At 36.8% G+C, this 16,535-nt stretch overlaps 1 protein-coding gene and 1 long non-coding RNA gene across 7 annotated transcripts in view; one reads left to right on the top strand and one right to left on the bottom strand.

Annotated features, from left to right (window-relative positions):
- The window catches only part of LOC309605137, a 394,782-nt gene that overhangs the window by 309,364 nt on the left and 68,883 nt on the right, over positions 1-16,535 (top strand). For both annotated transcript variants that reach the window (XR_014231242.1, XR_014231243.1), the window contains one exon: positions 10,003-10,064. This is a non-coding gene — a long non-coding RNA (uncharacterized lncRNA). The remainder of the gene's footprint in view (positions 1-10,002; positions 10,065-16,535) is intronic.
- The window catches only part of GRM5 (glutamate metabotropic receptor 5), a 547,875-nt gene that overhangs the window by 140,413 nt on the left and 390,927 nt on the right, over positions 1-16,535 (bottom strand). For all 5 annotated transcript variants that reach the window (XM_082340447.1, XM_082340448.1, XM_082340449.1 and 2 more), the window contains one exon: positions 4,176-4,411. In XM_082340447.1, the coding sequence (XP_082196573.1) occupies positions 4,176-4,411 (236 nt within the window). The remainder of the gene's footprint in view (positions 1-4,175; positions 4,412-16,535) is intronic.

Consider the following 16,535-nt stretch of genomic DNA (forward strand, 5'->3'; position numbering starts at 1 on the left):
TTTTTTTTTCTTAAATTCCATATATATGTGTTAGCATACGGTATTTATTTTTCTCTTTCTGACTTACTTCACTCTGTATGACAGACTCTAGGTCCATCCACCTCACTACAAATAACTCAATTTCATTTCTTTTTATGGCTAAGTAATATTCCATTGTATATATGTGCCACATCTTCTTTATCCATTCATCTGTTGATGGACACTTAGGTTGCTTCCATGTCCTGGCTATTGTAAATAGAGCTGCAATGAACATTTTGGTACACGACTCTTTTTGAATTATGGTTTTCTCAGGGTATATGCCCAGTAGTGGGATTGCTGGGTCATATGGTAGTTCTATTTTTAGTTTTTTAAGGAACCTCCATACTGTTCTCCATAGTGGCTGTATCAATTTACATTCCCACCAACAGTGCAAGAGGGTTTCCTTTTCTCCACACCCTCTCCAGCATTTATTGCACAGTAATCAAGACAGTATGGTACTGGCACAAAAACAGAAATACAGATCAATGGAACAGGATAGAAAGCCCAGAAATAAACCCATGCACATATGGTCACATTATTTTTGATAAAGGAGGCAAGAATATACAATGGAGAAAAGACAGCCTCTTCAATAAATGGTGCTGGGAAAACTGGACTGCTACATGTAAAAGAATGAAATTAGAACATTCCCTAACACCATACACAAAAATAAACTCAAAATGGATTAAAGACCTAAATGTAAGGCCAGACACTATAAAACTCTTAGAGGAAAACATAGGTAGAACACTCTTTGACATAAATCACAGCAAGATCCTTTTTGACCCACCTCCTAGAGAAATGGAAATAAAAACAAAAATTAACAAATGGGACCTAATGAAACTTAAAAGCTTTTGCACAGCAAGGAAACCATAAACAAGATGAAAAGACAGCCCTCAGAATGGGAGAAAATATTTGCAAATGAAGAAACTGAAAAAGGATTAATCTCCAAAATTTACAAGCAGCTCATGCAGCTCAATATTAAAAGAACAAACAACCCAATCCAAAAATTGGCAGAAGACCTAAATAGACATTTCTCCAAAGAAGATATACAGATTGCCAACAAACGCATGAAAGGATGCTCAACGTCAGTCATTAGAGAAATGCAAATCAAAACTACAATGAGATATCACCTCACACCAGTCAGAATAACCATCATCAAAAAATCTACAAATTTTTTTTTTATTACAGTATAGTTGCTTTACAATGTTGTGTTAGTTTCTGCTGTACAACAAAGTGAATCACCTATAATCACTTAGCTCTAATCTATTTGGAATTAATTTCTAGGAGTTGGTCCGTTTCCAAGATGGCTCTGTTACTTATTCAATATTAAATGTTTTCCTTTAACTTTCTGGTTACTCAGAGCTTTTCTATACCTCATTCTGTATAAGGCTACTGCTAATTCTGGACTACCAGATTCAGATACCTCTCCTAGCTTTTATACTTTGCCTTTCAAGAAGCTTCTAAGAAAAATAAGCAGTAATTCGTCTATGGGTATTTCCACTCTTTGTGTCAAGCCATTTTACTTACTGAACAATCTATTAGGTTTTAGGTACTGTAGACAGTGAATAAGCTGAAGATTTCTTGCCTGCCATCCATGAATTATAAGCTCCAGCTTACCACTCCAGCTCAGAAATGGTTGTCTTATGCACACTGCTTGATGAAAGTACATTATATTTAGGAAAACACTACTCATATTCAGTAGTGTTACAGATAAGAATAAACTACCTGGGGTCTTTTTGAAGATATGGACTGGGATGCTGAAAGGACATTTGAGTAAATAAGGAAATATGGTCAAAAGTAGAGAGTACGGAATATCAAGGTATCTATTATCGCATTCCATAGTTGTACCCAAATAATTTTAAGATTTATTTTTCTTTTCTATATGTTAGAGGACCTATATGTTAACTATTATAGAATGCAAATTTGATAGTGATTTTTAAAACTATAATATTCTCTCTCTTTAGAATAGCATATTGGTTAAACTTTAGACAAATCTGAGCTCAATTCTAAGTTCTAATGTTTTCCTGAGCAAGTTGTTTTGTCTCTCCAAATCTTACTTTTGTTATTTTAAAGTAAGGATAATAATAATTCCCTCATTGAGAAGAATAACAGAGGTATTACATATAACTGTTCATTTTTATGTACAAAATGACATCTGTTGACAGATAAGATTCCAAGGGGGCGGGACTAAAGAATGCTTTCCAGAACTAGAGTAAGGAACAGATCCTGTGCAGAGAAGTTGCATCAGGGTGCTCATGTGAAAGACAGAGAGCTATAGCAACAAGTTCAAATGGAGAATTTTATAGAACAATTTCCATAGAAATAATGTTTCTATGGAAATCAGTCAACGAGTTTTTCAAGACTATATCTCAATAAGACCTCCAATAGAAAAAAAAAAGGTAAGAGAAACAAAGAATTATTTCAAGGAGAAGACATTTCAGACAAAAAGGAGTGGGGAAGGAAGAACATTAGTACAAAAGAGGGTGAAGACCAACTGGAAAAATTCACTTAGTCACACTGGTTAGGGGTTGTCACTAACTCCTTAGTAAAGAGAAACTGGAGAGGAGACTGGATCTACTACTGCTGACCCTCTAAAACTCCTCCAGTGTAGCTCCATAGAGTAATCTCTACACAATCATAGAATCGGTACTCAGAGACCACATACTCCCCAAATCTCAAGAGAAGAAAGAAGTTTGTGTCCTTCAGAAACTGGATAGAACTGTGAAAAATATAAAATTGGCTATAGACATTGAAATTGTGAAACACAATCCTGTGTATTCACACACATTTTTTCATGAAAGTAAAACATAAAAACAAAGGAAATGAATAAGCATTTGAAGATTTTGGACAAGAGTTAGCAGTATCCAAAGCAAGAGAGAAGCAAATGTAATCTCACAGCAGGCTTCTATGATTTCCGGATTTCACTGGGCAGTACCACGCCACACTCCAGCATCCCTCTCCTCCACCACTGCCGAATGAGGAACTGACACAAGGTTGCCAAGTTCTCATTTTACTTGTACTGACATTTAAAGATAATTACAAATCACCACTTACTACCTCATTCATTTTCACAAAAGAACGAACTGATAGAAGAAACATAGTATGGATGTGAACTCAGGGAGGAAATGCATTATAAAAAATTCACTACGTTGTTCCTATTTTCCTCATTTTGGTGAGCCCACTTCTCCGTGGACTGGAATTAGTTCGTGGGCCAGGATTTCAACCTCACTGCCCCAGTGCACTCTTCTGTTCCAACATCATGATGATAAAGACATTATACCGCCAACTAAAACATTTTACTCCTTGGCAAGTGCATATGAGGTGCTTCTTACACAATGTGGGATGTCAGTCTCAACAAATCCCTTATTGGTTTTAACAAACCTTAACCTTTAGACTTTGACTTACAAATCAGCATTGACCCTACCTGGTTCTTAGAGTCAAGATACCCTTTGGATGTGCTACAAATAAAACTAACCAAACCCTTTGTTTAAAACCCATATTATGTTGCTTACAACACTGAATTACAATTTTTGTTTGCATGACGATCTCCCTAACTAGACACTAAACCCCTTGAGGGCAGGATCTAGTTTTCCTCATCTTGATACCCTTAAAAGTAAAGTGATGTTTGGCATGTTGTGAATCCTTGTATTTGTTGAATAACTGAGTGAATGGCTCTGCTTAGGTTATGTCTCCTGAAACATCATAATTATACATAGCAAATCCTTGCTACTATTTTATAGTTCATTGATGAAAGTAGGAATTGGCTCTGTCCTTCAACATTCACTCATTCATTCTTCAGACATATTACATGAAACCCTTGCTATGTGCCTTACACTGTGCTAACTGCTAAAGATAATCAAAATGACCAGAATGTAGTTCTTGCCTTCAAAGATGTCACAAAGAGTTCTTTCTGGAGCTCACATTATCATTTAAGCACGGTACCAATTTCCTGAATGATATAAATATAAATAAATTGTCTGAAATCTTAATAGAGTGAGCATTTACCCTCATATGTTTTTCTTACCACTCTAAGAAGCAATACCCACTTTATGTAAGAGTCCTCCTCTCTAACAGATTACAGCCACTATCCCCATGACACAATTTACTTAAATTGGAGCCTTAGCCATATCCACTTTAAATGAAATAATAAATCTGCTTACTATTGCAAGTCTTGTTGTATTTGCTGTTCTCCTGTGCAAACCCTTCCAGCCGGCACTGAAAACGATGCTGCCAGAATTCTTGAAACCAGGGGTTTCGGAGGTTTGTTTCCGGCCGGAGCTTCAGATAATAATCATCAAACCACTTGACATCAGGAGATTGGAGCTTGATTGTGATTCCACCAACAGCTTCTCGCTGATATCCATCTGTCACATCATACCTGTCAGCCCAGCCATCACTGTGGGGAAACAAAAAACCCCTCAGCTTAGAACAGACATCTTCTAAGAAAATTATTCTACTTGCTGTCATTTTGAGAACAGTCATTAAATGGCACTCAGGCCATACTACGTGATTCTAGAGACAGCAACTTGCTAGGATAAAAAGTGCAAAACACAATGGAAACTTTGGATCTAAGAATGCTGGAAGGTACCAGTCTCACTTACCTTGAACTGCAGAGAATAACCTTATGCTTTTGGCAGAATTTTACTGGTTGTAGAATATAGTATATGCATGGAAGCTGCATAATATCACCATTCACACTATTTACTGAACGTTTAATAGCTACAAGTTAACTTTAAATACGTTCTTTTCCTTTACTTAATCATAATCATTATAGTTATCATAAAGTAAAAATGAAAAATATTTCTAAAATATACCTAATGTTAATTTAACCATCCTATGACAGGATATTCACTTGTTTCCATGTTTACATGTGATGATAGAGAGGTTAAAAAAGAAAAACTTTCTGATTATGGTCATTCTGTTAAATATTGATTCATCAGAGCCTCAAACTGAAGTCCTTATACTCCATACTCCTCTTTCCTATCCCATGGTTCTTCTCTAACACATTTAAAATACGCATATGAAGTCATGTTTTACATTAGAGTGATTGAAAGAACTTCTTAGCAATAGGCCATCAAAGATGGTGACAGGGATCATACTCCTCAATATTAATATCATGCTATGCACTGATCACTCAAAGTACTGTAGGAATTTTAAAATAAAAGAGTTTGAAATCAGAGAGTTCCTGAGTATAACAGAATAAGGAAAAATATTCTAAGCTTATTTGCAAAACACATGAGACACAACATTGGAAATAAAAGACAAGAAAAGGTGTTTATATCAAATCTGGACACACCTTGGGGCATTTAGGAAAAAAGTGTCTCTGACTTTTCCCACCCTCTCTGTCATTTGGAATATGCACAACTTGTGCTATGCATCTGCTGGGACCCAGTGGTACTATCCTTCCTTTGAAGAGGTGCAAGTGCTCTTTCAGGAGAAGTAAAGAAAGTCAAGGGAAATGTAACAATGCAAACAAAAAAGTAACAACAAAGAGGGAAGAGAAGGTACGGAGACAGTTGAAGGGAAGAACAGAATAGAGCCTCCTGAACACAAGGCAGGAAGGGTTTTGGAGATTAGCTGGGTGAAAGGGAGTGGGTACTGGGGAAAGTGTGAATGAAAGGATTTACATTAACAATCATTGTTTATTTCATCAATGTTCAGATATTTCTATTTATTGGAATGTTAATTTCTTTTTAATTTCTTTTAATCTTCCTTCCAATGCATTTTTGTCCTTTATACTTTTTTTTTTTGGGAGGCAGAGAGCATGCTCCAATATTTTGCATAAATCTGTGCCAGGGAAGGTATTATGTAAGGAATTAATTAGAATAAGTAAAAAAAAGCATGTACTTTCTTCAGTATGCTCTGACTTAAAAATTGATAATGAGAGTTGTTCCCAAGTTCATATATTACTCATTAAGATATCATAGGGGCTTGAGATATTCCTAAGGCATCTGTGGGTGGAGGAGGAGAATAAAATAAACAAATGAAAAAAATAAACCATTTCTTCCTCCAAGTCCTCCTTGACAAGAAGAGATTTCATTGAAAATTATCTATGTTGAAATTTCAAAAACTTTTGTGGCAAATCAGGAAAAAAAATAATAACTAATGCAATACGTTTTGTCCCAATGTTGAATGTGGTTACTTCACACATTATCTTCCCTGAAGTTTCTCATCTCAGCTGCACAGATTTTATTTAAAGCTGACAAGTTGAAATGAAGTGGGCTTGTTTGCTTCATTTTCTTGCTCTGTTTTGGAGGCTTTATTATATCACTGATAGGAGAGTGTGGGTCTCACTGGCACTCGAGGAGATGCTTGGGCGTGCTGCAAATGGGACCGGAAACCCTGTTTGTCAAGCAGAGCCCCGTTCTCCAAGGAAGTGGGAATTTAAATTGCTCCTTTTATTCATGCGAGCTCGCTCTTATGTAACGCTGTGATTATGAATATTACATAAGAAATGTAAGATCATAATGGGTCCAATTTACCCTTCACAATTCATTCACTGAATTTAATGGGGATTGTAAAAAGCCTGTCTTGATAAACTTTTTTGGAGGTGATATTTCCATTAAAAAAAAAAATGTCAGGACCGTAGTGTGTTAATTTACTCATCTCTCATCATGTTCTTTAGCTTTTTCTTTTCCATGTATAAATCTCTACATTTAATTTAGCAAAAGATGATGTTTTTTAGTAGTCTATAAGTTAGAGTGGTGATTTTTAAAACAGTTTTGTTCCAGATATTTCCATTCAGCAGCAAAATAAAAACCATAAAAGAGTTCGTATATAAACAGAAAATTCCAGTATCTGTGTGGCAAAAGATGGTTATTCTGTTTAAGCTTACGGGGGAATATCTGCTGTGTAAGTCTCAAGAAAGTTCAATCCATATTGGCTAAGTTAGATGGTGCTATATTGACCTTAGCTTATTAAATATTAACATTTTCATAAAAATGTGCTTTTAAGATTTGTATTAAGATGATAGGGTATGTCTAAGTAAGGAATAATAAATTCATAAGTGAACAGCCAAGAAAACTTGAGCTTACCTTTCTACTATCTGATGCTTTCCATTGCATTGTTAGAGTGGACTATCAAGATTCTGGCGCTACTTTAATGCTTTTGGGTGACATATATTTTACCAAATCAGGAAAAAGGGGGAAGGAAGATAAGGAAAGAAACTGAAAATGTACCACATTTCAGTCAAGTTTCTAGATTTAGTATCTATCTATCTATCTCTCTATCTATCTCTCTATCTATCTATCTATCTATCTATCTATCTATCTATCTATCTATCTATCTATCTATCTGTCTCTTCATCCATCCATCCACCCATCCATCCATCTATCCATCCATCCATCCAATTCTCATTGATGGGCATTTTACCCATCTCCTTATAATCCATTTCATTATTTTCTTTCCAATTCTTTGATTTACAGTCGTTTCTCATTATTTGCAGAATCTGTATTTGTAAATTCACCTACTTGCTAAAATTTATTTGCAACCCCCATACTGATACTCATGGCACTTTTATGGTCATTTTCAGATATACAGAGAGTGGCAAAAGAGTTGATTCTTCTGATGTGCATATACCCGGCTGAGGCTGAACAAGGTGAACCTCTGCTTTCTTGTTTCAGCTTTGATACTCTAAAGAAGTGTCCTTTTCATGGTCTATTAAGTGCCAAGTTTTTGCATTTTTGTGTGTTTTTTTAAATTGATTTTGCTGTTTAAAATATCCCCAAGTATCGTACTGATACATTATTTAGAGTTCCCAAGTGCAAGAAGGATGTGCTATACCTTACATAGAAAACCAGCTGCCCCTGGTGGTCCAGCGGTTAAGACTCCGCACTCCCAATGCAAGGGGCCCGGGTTTGATCCCTGGTCAGGGAACAAGATCTGGCATGCCGCAACTAAGATCCCGCATGTGGGAACGAAGATCCCGCGTGCTGCAACTAAGGCCCGGTGCAGCTAAATAAATAAATATTTGTTTTAAAACGTAGGTTGATAATACATATACTCTTAAAAAGTAAAAAAAAGTAAAAAAAAAAAAAAAAGGCAGCTGCATTTAGGCATGAGTGAAATGCTGTTTTCTGTGAATTCAAATTAATTCATCAACAATATTAGATATTAAATATTAAATAAAGTGTCTTTAGACCAGAACACCATAAAGCAAGGTTATGTAATGACTAGTTGATGAAAATGTGACTAGAGGCTCATGACAATTAAAACCTATATTTCCCCTAGGAGTAATGGTCAGTATTCACTAATTCAGTGTTTGGTGCCTGTTTATAGAACATACCTACTGTGAATAGCAAGAATTAAGTGGAGATATATATATATATATATATATATATATATATATATGTATACACACACACATATATATGTACATATATATATATTTGGATGTTGTTATGGTCAGGTTTCCAGTTTTTTAATTTTTTTAAAAATTTTATTTATTTATTTATTTATTTGTGGCTGTGTTGGGTCTTTGTTTCTGTGCGAGGGCTTTCTCTAGTTGCGGCGAGCGGGGGCCACTCTTCATCGTGGTGCGCGGGCCTCTCACTATCGCGGCCTCTCTTGTTGCGGGGCACAGGCTCCAGACGCGCAGGCTCAGTAGTTGTGGCTCACGGGCCCAGTTGCTCCGCGGCATGTGGGATCTTCCCAGACCAGGGCTCGAACCCGTGTCCCCTGCATTGGCAGGCAGATTCTCAACCACTGCGCCACCAGGGAAGCCCCAGTTTTTTAATTTTTAAAACAATTTTTTTGCTATAGAGACAGTACTTTAGACATTTGAAATAGGAAAAAAAAAATGTAAACTTACTTAGATTGACATAACTAAAAGAGAAATCTTAAATACGTACCCATTCTCAAAATACCTCCTCAGTAGAAATCTCAGATTCCTTTAAATCTTGCCTGCAGACATCTTAAGGACATGCTCATCTAGCAAGAATTTACTTTCATTTTCTTCCCAATATCGCATTACTAAAATATATACTCTTACTCTACCATCTACCCTCTTCTCTTTCTCCTCTCAACCCCCAATTTCCATTATTTCTCATAATTAGCAATTCATGAAAGTTTAATTTTTATCTTTTTTCAAAAGAAGGTTCTTGTTTCAAACAAAATTGACTCTGGAATTCTCCAGCCAAAATTCATTTTCTATGTCTCTATAACTTTCCTTCTTTTCTTCAACATTTATGAAATACCTACCTATCTTAGACTAAATTATTCTGTGGCAGTAAACAGTTCCTGTGTCTCAGTGGTTTAGAACAAAAGTTTATTTCTTGCTCAGCCTTTAGGTTCACTGCAGATGGCCTATAACTCTGCACCTTCATTCTGAGACATTCCTTCTGGGACATGGCTTATCTTGCAGAAGGGAAAAACAGAGAGTGTCTTGGACCCATGCAGTGGTTGTTAAGTATTCTGCTCAGAAGTGGCACATGTCACTTCTGCTCTCATTTCACGGACCAAAGCGAGTTATACGGCCAAACCTGATCTGAATGGGACAGGTGTGTACAGTTTTTCCCACAGAGAGGATCAGTGCATATTGTGAAGGAAAATGCAATCTATCACATTTACTGTGTGTTGAAATTGTACTTAAACTTAGAAAAACATATGTTAACTAGGTTTTTTTTTTTTCTTTCCGTTTTTTTTTAACATCTTTATTGGAGTATAATTGCTTTACAATGGTGTGTTAGTTTCTGCTTTATAACAAAGGGAATCAGCTATACATATACATATATCCCCATATCTCTTCCCTCTTGCGTCTCCCTCCCACCCTCCCTATCCCACCCCTCTAGGTGGTCACAAAGCACCTATATACACTACCAAATGTAAAATAGATAGCTAGTGGGAAGCAGCCACATAGCACAGGGAGATCAGCTCGGTGTTAACTAGGTTTTAGACACTACACTCCAGGTGTTCACAGTCTAGTGGAGGAATGGGAGAGGAGGAGAGACATGTAAATAAATGACCACATACGAATGAATATTGTTATAGGTATGAAATGAACGCATCGAGAGAGAAGATCAGTAAATAATTGACCAACTCTTCGTAGAAAGGTAAGATTTGAATTGAGTTTGAAAAATATGGGTAATGGAGTGATAACTGTATTTTGAAATGTTATTTTTTAGATAACAAGTAGGTATTTGTGAATCAGGGAATAGTGAATATTAAGCATTGCAGCTATATAGAGTGCACCGGATAGTGACTAATGAAAAGTGAGCTGAAGAAGACCAATTATGAATGGTCTTCTGGGCCATTCCAAACGTTTTGAGTTTTATCATTCAGGTGAAGGGGAGCCAGTGGTGGCTTTTAAAGTGGGACGTGATATGAAGAGACGATGAGAACTGGTTGAACTGTGGTAGCAGTGCGAGTGACAGAGAAGAAAGGTTGTGGATGAGTGTTAGAGGATCAAGTTAGAAAAGTTGTTACAGTGGTTAAGGGATCTAATGGATGTTTGTATTAAAGGAGTGGGAATGAAGAGCCTATTTGTAAGGAATTCTCAGAGTCCCTAGGACTAGATACGTGGAGAATAGGGGGTAAAGGAGGATGTTGTTGGTTTATGGGAGACATTAGTGATATTGTAAGTGACATTGTAGCTCCATGTCCTAGGTTGTAAAATACAGGAAAATAGGTTTGGGGTGAAAAAGGAAGAAAATGAATACAAGTAGGGATCTACAATGATCAGATTTCCCTTTATATGCTCTCTAGCACTTTGTTTCTCCTGGATTTCTACCTGTTCTCTACATATAAAATTAATTTGAGTGTTAAAAAAAAATACAAGTTAACAATTTTCTTACCTGTGGTCCAGTACCATATTAACCCACCCTATTCTATTATGTTTAGGGTTTTGTATGCTGAGCAATAGCTGTTGGCACTCAAAAAAAAAAAGAGAGAAATAATGAAAATTATAGAACTCTAAAGATCTGATGCTCTATACAATTATATCCTTATAAACGTTTTAACTTTAGAATTATTATTTTTATTATTTTTGTATTAACTTATAGATATTTGAAGCAGACCAATGGTTATGGTTATAATATGATTACTGCAGGGTTTACAATCAGTAGATTTAATGTCAGACTATATTTCTGGAACGTAGAAACCCCTAAGGATACATGGTAACAGGCATAAAAAATTCTTGGAAAATTCTGAAGAAAAAAGGTTTAGTAATTATCAAATGTTAGAATAGAGATGCTCAGTAATTTAAAAATTTGTCTCTCTTATCAAAATCTAAATCTGTACAACGCAGACAATACACTCTTTCCTTCCTGTCCTCGTTTTAAGTTATTGCTATGGAAAACAAAAAAATTTATGTCACACAGAAAGTTGCATTGGGTGATCCTCTGTAACAGTCTCCATGTTCTTTTCATTCTAATGCATTAATACAGTAAGCATTTTGAATGCATATTCTGTGCAGGCAAACTGCACAGACACCGTGGGAGGTCCCAGCACATGTCCTCAGCAGTCCATTATGTATGACCTGCCTGAATGCGCATTGCTGACTTCCAGCCCACTGGAAGTTTCCTCATTTATCCTCCAGACCGAACATCCTCTTTTCTTTTTATTCAAGTCTTCCCCTTAACAGTACAATTCATTAGGTTCCCAGTCACTGAATCATCACTTATGAAAATCACATTCCTGTCCTGCCTTCCTGAGATTATTCCCCCATCCCCTCAATTAGTATCCTGGGTGTTTCCACACTCTTAGTTCTTACATTTACAGTCCCTTGGTTTATTTACTTGGAACGCTAATCACATACAGTGGGTACGGGTTTCATTAGCTGAACTCTCAAATGGCAACATGGTTACTTAGCATAACTCCGCAGAGTTCTTGGGGAGGCGTCTGCCGGGGGCAAACAACATAAATAAATCATCTCAGTCTGCTTCAAAAGGAGCAATACCAGACCAAAAATGTAGGCATCAGAATGACTGTTCCTAGCAGTTAGCAAACGTTAAATTTGTGTCAGGAGGTGTGAGTTTATGCATTGGGGAGGTAGGGGCGGGGGACGTGGGTATGCCAGGCACATGCAATTATTCTTGATCACTGAAATCTTTAGTCCCGCTTAGTGTGATGGTATTGGCACTGCTAAGACTATCACACGTATATTGTGTACTGGAGACGTTGCAGTTGATTCTCATTCCTCAAATACATCAGACTTTCATACCTCCAAGCCTTTGAGTATGCTGTTCCCTCTGCACAGAGAGTTATCCCTTCAACTGCTTACATTTTTCCTGATTTGATAAAATCCAATTCATCTATCAAGCAGACAGACTGAACTTGAATACAGCTTATTAAAACCTTTCTCAAGCTCCCCTGGGCGTAATAGTTCCTTCCTCTCTGCTTCCAAAATACTGTGACATTTATTTCTTATTCACTGAACAAGTATTGGGTAACTAATAACTAATAACTTGTTAGTTATGTGGGAGTAGAGTGGTAAACAAGAAGACAAGATTTCTGCTCTCATAGAGGTAACATTTTGATGCTTTTAGTTTTGCACTTGTCATCATATTAAAATTAAGTACATTTATTTGTTTTCCCTAAATTGACTGTAAATTTTATGTTTTGGACATCTCATCCTTATGTTTATTATGATGCCTTGAACATACTAAGGACTTAAATGTTTAATATGACTTATTAGAAAATTAGACTTTAAAAGGCAAATTTCAAATTTTAGAGAATTCTTTTCCGATAACTGCATATATTCTTTTTTTTTTTTTTTTAATTTATTTTTGGGCTGTGTTGGGTCTTTGTTGCTGCGCGTAGGCTTTCTCTCATTGCGGCGAGCAGGTGCTGCTCTTCTTTGCCATGCGCGGGCTACTCATCGTGGTGGCTTCTCCTGTTGCGGCACGTGGGCTCAATAATTGTGGTGCACGGGCTTAGTTGCCCCGTGGCATGTGGGATCTTCCCGGACCAGGGCTCGAACCCGTGTCCCCTGCAATGGCAAGAGGATTCTTAACCACTGCGCCACCAGGGAAGTCCCAACTGCATATATTCATTTTTAATTGAGAAAGCAGCACTGTTTGATATGCCTTATAAAATGACTCTGAAAGGCTGAATTCATTCCCCCCTCCAAAATGGTCCTCTCCCTTCTCTACCTGATGCTATTAAGGTTAATGAGTACATTCATTAGGCTGCATCCCAGCATTTTTGTTTCAAAATCTGTTCAAAACCCACACATTTATTATGGAAACTGCTGTTCTACTCACATGTAATCATAATCATCACCCTGCCAAATCTCTTACCAGTAGCATTCTGACAGGTATTTTGGGATTTTTTTTTCCTAATAGTGGGAGTCTGTCTACTGACTGCTTGGCTGTCTTCATATAATATTCCTTTTTTTTCCTCCCCTGGGGGAGTAGAAGGTCTTAGAATCTCTAAAAAAATAGTGAAAACAAAGAAGGATATTGAGCTTTTAAGTAAAAGTTCTTATGAATGTACATCAGTCAACCCTAATGAATTGATTCCAAAATGAAATACAATGTAGAATTTTTGAGAAAATTGTTAGGTTATTTACTGAAAATCACTTTATCTCCAGGGCTTGTAAATCTTAATTTTTCCCATGTCTGAGGATAAGTAGGTGTGAATTGGAGGAGCTATATCAGAACATTCAAAAGAAGGAAGAAAAGTCAGGAATCTAAAGTTTGCTGTCTTGTGTAAGTCAGGTGATTTCCATTATATTGCTTTCCTGATTCTCTACAGGCCTTAGAGATAATTATTATTAGCCCTAGTTTTTACCATTGAGGAAATTGAGGCTCTGAGGAATGAAATAACCTACTCAAAATCCCACAGCTAGCATAGAGGGGATTTCAACCCAGATCTTTCTAGCTCCAACACTCCAGTACTTTCCATACTTCATGGAGCCTCCAAAATAATGACATACAGTGACGACAGCAGTGAGAAATGTTTGTTAAGGGGATCTTAGTTAAGAGGCGTGTGATGGAGGACAGGGAGCAACGTGTCGGGCTGGGAATACATGGGCAAGATTCTCATGCTCTGGTATATTCACACCTTCTCCTACTTTTTCAATCAAACGCTAATCTAGATCAGGACTGCTGGGAAGGGATTTTGAAACTATAATTAAGATCCCAAGAAAACTGACCTTGAAATAGGGAGATAATTCATAATGGGTCTGACCTAATCAGGTGAGTCCCTGAAAAGTGACCACCTCTTCCTGACAAAAGAGATTCAAACATGAGAAGGATTTGGCATGAGAGAGCTGGAGGAGACGCTCCATTGCGGGCTTTGAAGATGGAGGGAGCTGTACAATAAGGAGTGCAGGTGGCCTTGAGGAGCTGAGTGTGCCCCTGGGTGACACCAGCAAGGAAATGGGGACTCAGGCCTACATCTAAAAGGAACTGAATTCCACCAAAACTGGAATGAGCTTGGAAGCAGATTCTTCCACAAAGCCTCCAGAAAGGAATACACCTTGATTTCAGCCTGTTTAACCCTGAGTGGAGAACCCAATTATGCTATATACATGGAGTCCTGACCCCCAGAAAGTATGAGATAATAAATGAATATTGTTTTAAGTTGCCAAATTTGTGGTAATTTGTTACACAGCAGTAGAAAGTTATTACTCACTCGCCACCTCTTTTCTACATTTCCTCACTTGGAAGGCCAAAGCATGTTAATATCAGAAGAGAAGTGATATAATCTTAGGAGGTCTGACCTAATTCTGGGTTTGGTCAGAGCAGACAAACTTCCAAAGACTTTGGGATCACAGAAAATAACAGAGAGTATTACACATATTAGAATACTTGGAACGTCCATCCTGTCTCAATTTAGGCTTTAAATTGAGGTAGTCATTTTCCCCTCTGGTTTAAAGTCTTGTCCCTCCAGGGGTGCTTCCTTACCAAACACATCCTTCACAGAGAAAGAAGCTGAGAAAAATCATTGTAAATAGATTATTTTGAGAATTACACAATCTACTGTTTCTCTTGTCATATTATAGCCATTTGGGGAAATGCAGAAATTGTGGCAATTGTGTAAAGTGTGCAATATAGTGAGCGAAATGATTCAGTTAAATAGAGAAGGCATGTTATGGTAAGCTATTGTATCCACCGCTTTACGTAACTTTCTTTATGTTTTCTCTGGAAGCTTCCTTACTTAGGATAACCTTCTAGTTTTCAGTCTGCAAACTCCTTCCTGCTGAATTGCGCTGATTTCTTCTTTTATGCTGTTAAACTGAGCACAATGTTCAGCCAAATAGTCAATAATTATTTATTATTTATTATAATCAATAATTTATTTATTCTATTAAATTCCATGCAGTAAGGCAGACTTTATGATGATGTTAGTGAATATAACTCCCAGTGTCCAATCTGTTTTCTTCCCTTACCCCTTATAACAGGTCACCTGGGAGTTCATAATTTCAGATCTATTATGTTTTTCTTGTACTTTCCTCAACTTCCTCCAGTATTTGATACTGTTCTTTCATTTAGCCAAATCTAGTGGCTGACACTGTACATGCCAATTTCCCTACAGAGTACTGCATATGAGCAATAAAGAGAAGAAAAACTGGCATTCCCTACCCACATTAGAGTCAGGCAAATGAAAACTTAAGAGTGATAACAGTGATCGTGTATTTAGGGTTTGCTGTCTGCCAGGCATTGTTCTAGGCACTGTGTGTGTATATACATATATACACACACATACACACACACACACACACACACACGCTTACTCTCTGCCTATATATATGTGTATATATATTTATATCCACATATATCTATTTATCTATATATATATATTTTTTTAACATTTTCACATTTCACTTTAGGAATCTTCAGCTTGAAAAGTAGGAAATAACCCTGAGTTAAACAGGATTCAAACTCAGTCTGCCTAAATCTAGAAACCAAAACTGAACCAGTGCAACCTATCAGTGTGGTCTTTGATCCAAATCTGTGTCCAAACTTATCTGACTTTGTCCATGAAACTGCAGAGAGAAGAGTTATTTTAATTTCTGTTACACACACACACACACACACACCTTCGAATTATTTTCTTTTTTTTCCTTTCTGAGACTATAAACAAATAATTGTCTTAAACCATTGCATTCATCTTCTGATAAATGGCCATCTTTGTAGTGTTAGAATGCACTGGCAAAGTTATTAAGAGTCTCTCTACTGACAAGGTAAAGAGCTATTAGAAGATGCTCAAGAGACCTTGATATCTGTACATAAACACAGAATGAACTCTCTTCACATTTCACTTTGAGGCAACTTGTTCTTCCTTGACAAATTATCCCCATGACACCCACTGAAACCAAGTCTATTGTTAACGTCTCACATCTATCAGATATGGTTTACAAATGAACACTTACAAGCTATAGAAGACCAGTAAATAATCAAAAATTGTTCAGGGTGTGAGATTAAGTTTTAGAAATAGTCATTATGTAAGAATCCAGACAAAAGTCAGACCCTGAAAGCCTGAAAAATTTAGTTGCGACATGCCCAATAATCCAAATAGACTGAAACTGTAAATCACGTATTAGAAACTGAACAGCTACTTCCATTTCTAGCTATGAT

This window comes from Balaenoptera borealis (genome assembly GCF_965194805.1).
Source record: "Balaenoptera borealis genome assembly, chromosome: 11".
In the NCBI taxonomy this organism is placed as follows: domain Eukaryota; kingdom Metazoa; phylum Chordata; class Mammalia; order Artiodactyla; family Balaenopteridae; genus Balaenoptera; species Balaenoptera borealis.